The 8,034-nt window shown below is 38.8% G+C and overlaps 2 protein-coding genes across 2 annotated transcripts; one reads left to right on the top strand and one right to left on the bottom strand.

Annotated features, from left to right (window-relative positions):
• Window positions 1-208: 208 nt before the first annotated feature.
• imp4 (IMP U3 small nucleolar ribonucleoprotein 4) lies at window positions 209-4,526 on the bottom strand. Its single transcript, XM_076731098.1, has 9 exons — window positions 4,434-4,526; window positions 3,459-3,567; window positions 3,253-3,336; window positions 3,016-3,125; window positions 2,075-2,207; window positions 1,330-1,484; window positions 1,140-1,234; window positions 970-1,043; window positions 209-633 (listed from the first exon to the last, which is right to left on the bottom strand). The coding sequence occupies exons 1-9, from the start codon at window positions 4,434-4,436 to the stop codon at window positions 521-523; spliced, it is 876 nt and encodes a 291-aa protein (XP_076587213.1). The 5' UTR covers window positions 4,437-4,526; the 3' UTR covers window positions 209-520.
• A 901-nt stretch (window positions 4,527-5,427) lies between these two features.
• Window positions 5,428-7,979, top strand: LOC143320621 (CMRF35-like molecule 8). Its single transcript, XM_076730442.1, has 5 exons — window positions 5,428-5,466; window positions 5,990-6,277; window positions 7,359-7,448; window positions 7,756-7,778; window positions 7,893-7,979. The coding sequence occupies exons 1-5, from the start codon at window positions 5,430-5,432 to the stop codon at window positions 7,977-7,979; spliced, it is 525 nt and encodes a 174-aa protein (XP_076586557.1). The 5' UTR covers window positions 5,428-5,429.
• The last annotated feature ends 55 nt before the right edge of the window (window positions 7,980-8,034 follow it).

Below are 8,034 nucleotides of genomic sequence, written 5' to 3'. Positions count from 1 at the left end.
ACAACAGTTTGCAACAAGGATGTGTCACTACTATTTCCACTAATACATACATACAAACAAATAAAGCTTAACTATATCAAATCAGATTTGCACTGCTATGTATACACTTAAAATATAGATTTACATATCAGTTATGTTTGCATGTATGGGCAAGTATGAACTTTTTTTTCCCCCTATGGACAAAAAAACAACACAAAATGAGCCAATTCTAGTCTTCAGAAACACATTTTATTACAAAACAATACATAGTTAATCTAGAAAACCCAGAAGTGTGTGCATTAGGTATCTGTTCAGCAATGAGGGGAAAAAAATGTTTACTGTAAACATTACCATAATTGTTGACTATAGGAAACCCTTGAAATGATTACACTTCTGGTCATATATTTGTTAGGCTTCTCTAACAAAACCTCATTTGTCATTTTATAAACTTCACATTTGAAGTATTTTATGAAACATGGTCCAGAAAGTACAGTTTTTTTACAAGAGTTTGGTAATGCTGTATTAGTTCCTTTATCAGTTCCTATTGCACACTAAGAAACCTCCTTTTCTTAGCTGTGTGTGTGTATGCATGGTGACGCCATTCCACATCTGCGGTGCTCTCATTCTCCAGAGTGCCGAGTTTGATCATGTACACTAAACAAAAGAACAGATGTAAAAATGTTATACATCCCAAAAGAAAAATGGCACAGAACAGAGGAATTTCACTAAAATGCCAAAAAATTACAATATCGTGAAAACAACTCCTCATTCCACACTGGTTATGTCAATTCCTTCAGCTGATGTCTCTTCAATCGATCTAAATTTGTAATTACGTGCATTACTGCAGAGATTTAGCCTGTGTTAAATAAAGATCATGCTGAGACTGACATTTGCACTCGAGAAAAAAACAGATAGCCTTGCCAGTCCTGGATACTTTGAGGTCCCGTGAACCTAGATGGTGAAAAATCTGTTTTATCTGTCAATACTCACATTTCATTTCAAACCTGGGTCCTACTTCTGTCAACTCAATATTCTTGTGGTCTGTTTTTTTGTAGGTGTGATGTCTGTAATAAAAAAGGTATCACTTTTAGTGCTGTTCACCTCAAATAACACAAAGTTTGTATGGCATTTGCACTGAGGGAGTCCTTTTACACACTGACCTGAAAGTGATGAAGTCCTCTTGGTTGGCGAATGTGATTACACGCCTACTGTCCTCCTTTGGTACGGGAAAAAGATACTTGAGGATATTTGATACCTGTCCAAGCAGAATTAATTAATTGTACGCACAAACAAGTGGTGAAAGATAATATCACTGGAATGTGTACCGTGCATGGTCTAGCACTTGCTCACCCTCTTGCCAAGTCGTGAAGTGAAGTTGTGAAAAATTAGGTGGGGATAGGCCTCAGACATAGTGCCTATGTCTGGAACATCATGCCTCATTACCACATTGTAAAGTGTGAAATAAGCTGTGGGTCCAAATGGCAAATGGCACACCACCAGGCCATCTGTAAATATAGAGGAACAAAAAATGTAAATGAAAATCAGATCCTCCCAATTGCAGTTTCTGTACTGACTGTACTTTACTTCATATTAATACATAATATGGGGTATAACAGGGTGCATGCTGTTTAAAAATTAGAAGAATAGCTCTCTTTTTATTTCTCCAAAAATGTTTTTTGCTCAGTGCCTCAGCTCTATACTATATATAAATTATATACAATATGTACTATATAGTAATTCTCAGTCTGTTTTTGCGGTTTGTGTACAATAAATACAATTTATTAAAATGGTTTTTCCGAAGCTTTAATAATACTTATTTGGTAATTATTTTTGTTTTCCGAATTCTGTTATTTCACCACTATTCACACTCAGATTAAATGATTTGCAGCTGTAATTCTACGAACTGACTTTTTCAGTAGATGTAATCTTTCTAATTTTTTTTTCTAATAGCCAAAGATGTCCTTACAATGAATGTGTAGTCTAAAACTGGGGGGCAAGCTTAGCTTTGTTAGTGGTTGCTCCATGTGGTTCCTGTAGTACCTTTAAACATAGCTCTAGGGACTACTTGTTGATTACCTGAAGTAAACAGGCATACCTGGCTGTCCTCTTGTTTCATGCACGATGACAAGGTCTGTAACGTTGTTGGCTTTGCAGGCTCGTACAAGTGCAGCGATCTCATGGTTTCCTCTGTTCATGCGTTGGGCTCCAGGGAACATCAACTTTACCTCCTGTAACAAAACATAGTTCCAAGTTCTTCGCTGCTCTCTTTTCAGTATTCCCTGATATTTCCAAATGTCAATTTTTTTAATAAAGAAAAGTCAGTTAAAGAGGAAGGTGTTTGAGTCTTTTCTCTGGCATGTAGCTCAGGTGGATTAAGACTCCAAAGTAAACTTCAAAAGAGCAAAGCCAATCAGTATGACATGTTGCAAAGTATGGAAAGACAGTGACCATTAAAGGGAGGAGTGGAATTATACAAAAGAAGAAAAGTGTGTCACTCAGATATGTCTGTTGTTTTGTATTCATACACAAAGAGTTCCTGAAGCTGTGAAGCATTAATGATTGTAAACAGCAATAAGCAGCCTTAAACTGTCCTTCTACAATTAGTTAAAAAATTCGGTCTTCTTAGGAAAATTATTCTTTTATATGGAAATTACAGACCCACAAAATAAAGTATTGTAAATGTTGAATGCATGTAATCCAGGGCCAAATCCAAAACAGTCAGTTTGTGTGTTTAGAAAACCAGGCTGGCTGAGCCACAGTCCAGTGGCAACTGCAGATATGCAACCATGCAGCACACGCACATATACATTTCATCCTGTAGAGGGAAAAGACACCCGCAGCTTTCATTTCACTGCCTTGCTCAGAGACGCTAAAACAATGAGCTCGACATGATACACGGACCATCATGTGGTGAGTTTACATAATTTTCTCGGCACCCAAGAAACATGTTAGCAGCTTCCAGTTACTGGTCAGCCTGACAATCTTTAGGTCTATCTGTTGTCCTAACAGAACAATTCACAAAGAAACTGGCCTGACCTTGGCAAACATTTTGAGTCTGGAGCTGGGGTCTCTGGATGTGGTGACCATGAGTTTAGGATCTTCAACTCCAGCCCATTTATACTCATCATCCATGTGTGAGCTGACACCTGTACAGACAAGACCCAAGAAATCAACATAAATGAATACACTGATCATCAAACAAAACTGGATGAACACTGATACAGGAGTGCTATCAGATAAGATGCTATCGATAATAGAAATAATAACACTCGCCTTCTGCGCCTCCATCATCATACTCCAATAGTTTCTGCAGCTGCAGAGCATCTTTGCGTACCTCAGTTGGAAGAAGATGATTTTCTGTCGATAAAGAAAGAGGCATGTGTTATACCAGAATTTGTGGAAGGATCATTTACACTGCTGATCAGTTGTCTTACAAAATGCAGTATGAAAAATGGAACCTAGTGATCACAGCATCCTACCATCAAGTGCGCCCTTCAGCTTGTGTTTCTTCTCCTCAATCGTTCGGAGCCTGTCCTCTTGAGCTTTCCTGTACAGGTACTCTCGTCTCAGCCTCACCTCGCGACGCAACTATAATATATTGCATCATGAACATTAACAAAATTCTCTCAAGGAAAGAGATGCAGACTCTTTAGAGACAAATGTCAGTTTGATATTAATGTGTGAGCTTGGTCCAGAAGCATGTTAGCAACATCAACAACTGGATTATTCTGACATTTGTGTTGATTTTACATTCTTAAGAAGGAATGTTAGATGGCGCATTGTCAGAAAGATTATTAAATGACTTTCAAGACATGATTGTTAAGTGTTATTAACACATTAAATAGTATTTAAAACATGCTAAATACTTAATACAATATTCCTAAAGAGTAAGAGACCACTTTTCAATTCAGCACACATGAGAATGGCAATACTTTCATTCCTACGTTTGAGTCCCATCTCTTCAGCAGTGGGAGTTGTTTTAAAGTTAAGACCTATTTTGTATCCTGCTTGACGAATCTGATCCATGTTAATGCAGAATATAAACACAGCGTTTGACACTCACGGAAATCTCTTGATTAGTCATGTTTTACAAGATATTTGGGTTTGTAAGAATTGACGTAGCAGCTTTAAATTGCAGTTCTGCGTGTCTTCTTACCAGTCAAAAAGGTGCTATTTCTATGACTACAGGAATATAACTTAGGTGACGATATTATCTATGATAACGTATCATTACTTCAACAGGCTTTATGAAGTTATGGATCAGACTGTGATGTTTAACTACATTCAATGAGGGAACAGTATCAAGCGCACACGATTATCCGTAACGTCACCGGTATAGCTTCCTTTATACAGGTTGCAATAAAGAAACTACGTAGTACGCTGGCGTGAATTTAATACCAAGCTATTACAAAATTTAATGCTCATACATTTTTAAAAATCAACTTTCAACTTACCATACTTTTGCTTTAGCTCGTAGCTACCTAGCAGGAAAGCTATACTCACATGGAGAGAGGAACACATGGATATAATAGTTTCCTTCATTGGCTGACAGAGGAGCCAATGAGAGCACTCTATACTGACTAGCACGCTTTACAAAATAAAAGCCCGAGATTCAAGGACTTGGCTGTCTTTGCTGACAGTGTTGAGCAATATGGGCTTGAGAGTGCAAAGCTCTCAAGTCTCACGAATTTCAACCCTTTCACACGCTCACAAGCCATACCTTGTATTTCTCACGCAGAGAAATTACCAGGATAACGTCCACCAAGTTGCGCCACTATTTTTTATAGTGGTGGAGCAGGTAGAGGAATTAGTGATGTGTCCGTCGCTAAGGAAACGGCTCTTAGAGCTGGCTCTTTGAAGTGAACGACTGAAGCCGGCTCCTGTCTGGGAGCCGGAGCGGAGCCGCTTTGTTGTTCTTCTTTTTGTGTTTTTTTTTTCTTCTCGACTTTTTTTTCTGTTCAAGCCGCACGTGATTGGTCAACTACATGATGTGTGGTGGCTTGTGTGTGTAAGCACTGAGCAGGAGGGGGAGGGGCGCGCGCGCGCGCACACACACACACACACACACACACACACACACACACACACACACCTGCGGTCAGAAATGCTGAATTAAATAAATATTTTTATTTGTACGAATTTATGTGTCATTTATCAGATCAGACCCCCGTCACTCTGAACTCAGTTCAAAACTTGAGAGCCCTGAGAGTGGCACTAAAAATAATCTACTTTTCCAATAGGTTATTACAAAGATGAGTTATGATAAGACTCTTTCTGGCCACAAGTTATTAAACCAGCTCTTTTCTTGATAAAATCATATGATAACACCACCCAAAGCATGAAGACAACACAGTACATGTGTGGGTAGGCATTTCCTGAAACTGTATCACATAAATAAGGCAGCTTCTCTTCCTTTTTACCATAACTGATTCAGCATAACCACTTGGACTATGCATCCTCTGATACTGACGCTTCTTTTGATTGTAGGTAGGTACCAAGATGTAGATCTTAAATTCAAATGTTCCTTTACAGTTGAAAGACTTGACTACTAGATGACTGCACTTCTTTATTTAGCCTTTATTAAAGTCCCGCTTGTTGAAATTGATTAGAGGGTGTGCCGTTGACACAAAATATATAGATATGAAAGCAAAGCTAGTTGGCATATTGTGAAAGATAAAACTGTCTCCTGATATGATAACTATCCACTAAAGATATGTGTTTTTCTCTCTATTCATTTTAAATTTCTTTCTACTATATTCACTTAGAAGCCAACAACACATCAGCTGCCACATGTACTTGATGTACAAGTTATCCTCCTTGAGTTGAACTCATAGTGTAGCCTTTTCAAACAGTAATATACAGTAAATGAGTACAGGGAATAAAGGAATAAGCTGCAACACTTGTGAAGATGATACCGTTTCCTATAATGGTTCAGCTTCTTTTATAATGTGTTGGTCGGAGGTAACACATTAACAAGCGATTTTATTCAGCACAATATGGATGTGTGCAGGTGCCTATGAGGCGGTGTCCTGGCAGGAGCTGACATGTCCCTATGAACGACAGCACCAGAGCCTGCTGAGGGTTTGGTGCAGGCAGAGCTCCGCTGACTGCTGCACGGGCCTCACCTTTAGCCAGAGCTCATACCTATTGGATGGAGGCAAACTGAGAGTGACCCAGGGTTCAGACTCCTTCACTGTGGCAGTGCTGGAGCCGAGCCATGGACATGGAATGTACTGGTGTGGTGTGCTGAGCAAAAATGACACCATCATCAGGCTGGCTGAAGGCTACTTTCACAGCTGTAAGTGCAAGAGAACACTGAAATGTTAACGCACAAGAAACTCAGTCAGGTCATAAATCAGGTTCTTGATGGACTGTGTGCACAGTATGATACTATACGTTGCTTTTTGTCACATATTGGTGTCTGTTGATTGTAAGACTAATAATCTATCTATCTGTCAGTCTGTCTGTCTGTCGGAACAAAATCTTTCCAAAGTACCTGTCTTTAAATCTGCACTAATTGATAGATATATTCCTTATATATTAAAGTAAAGCTGGAGTGTGGGACTTTCAAGGCCCTTTCAAACGAATTCATACAATGCTGATTAAGTGAGTCACCACCAGGCATATCTCTGTATCTTTCAGTGTACCAAAGTTTCTAAATCTGGTGTTAGTGTTGAGAGTCATGTTCTGGCACACCAGTAGTGATGTGGTTTATGTCAGCCAGCAGTGACTAGTTTCCTAGAAAAGAAGGGGGGAGCAACCACAGCAACAGAGAGGGCTACAGCAAAAGTGCATGGTGGAGCGTCATCAGTATGTCTCCGGTGTTGATGTGATTACTCTCACTGCCAGAGGGGGGAGACAAAAAATGTGGACAAAATAAATAAATCATTTAAGTCTCTCAGTATGGAAGAGAAGTACAGCTACATTAATTGAGATTATCAGAGCTTTTTAACTGAAAATAGCTTCTCGTTGAAAATAAGGTTGATTTCAAGCTTGAAAAACAGAAGAATGATCTAAAAGACACCGAAGAGCTCTGTAGAATTGAGATGAACCACAGAGTTGATGATAATTCTCTATGGATTTGCCACTACTAACGACACATTTGACATTACATATAGTCATTTTATGCGTGTTCATATTATAGAAAATATTGATTAGTGCAGCTTTAATTCAACCTACTTGTGTCTTTGTACCTGCTGTTGATTAATACTCCTCAATATAAAGATAAATGTTTGACATCCAAAGTGTAATACAGAATATTGATGTTCTTCCGAGATCATTACTGTAGGTAAACCCGTATATGTGTAGGTAAATAACAATCTTCTTGCACACTCAATACTCAAATCACATTTCTGCTCCTTTGCTATCCGCTGCTGCAGCCTCTGGTGCTTATATCTGGAGTGTCACTCGCTGGATTCTGCTGCCTCTGCTCCCAATGGTGACCATATTCACCAATGTTTACTCCAGAAGTAAGTCACTCTGCTGCTCCACCAACAAAGACGGATATTTACATTTAAATTTAGCTTGTCAGATGGTCAACTCCATATAGAGCCAACAGTACAATGATCAAAAGCAACGTGCAAATACTTCAAATAGAAAAAAGGCAGCAAATGGTTAATACCTGAGAATGATTCTGAATACTTAAAAAAAAAAAACTGGAGGAGAAAATAAAGGCTTTGAGGTACTGAACTGACATCATTTAACTAATGCAGGTTAGTTTATATGACCATTTCACATGAGGAGGATGTTAACTGAACTCAAATCTTTCTCCCACAGCAACAACAAACAACATGTGTAAGGTAAAACACTGCAACTTTCAACAACATTTGAATTTTGAAAATTTAAAACAGAAGTCCGACATTATGGTGATGGAGAGCAACTGGCGCAACATATTTCTATCTTCTTTTTTTTAGGAGGCAGAGCATGATGACATAACTGTGAGCAGAGCTCCGACTGATCCACAGTATATGAATGCAGCAGCTCTCTGCGAGCTGGAATGAAGGAAAGGATCAAAGGTGGTCTCACATGGCGTTACCATTAAGAGACTATGACACA

This window comes from Chaetodon auriga, chromosome 5 (assembly GCF_051107435.1).
Source record: "Chaetodon auriga isolate fChaAug3 chromosome 5, fChaAug3.hap1, whole genome shotgun sequence".
NCBI classification, from domain to species: Eukaryota; Metazoa; Chordata; class Actinopteri; order Chaetodontiformes; family Chaetodontidae; genus Chaetodon; species Chaetodon auriga.
Note: the sequence above shows the minus strand (reverse complement) of the source record. Positions and strands in the feature narration are given on the sequence as shown.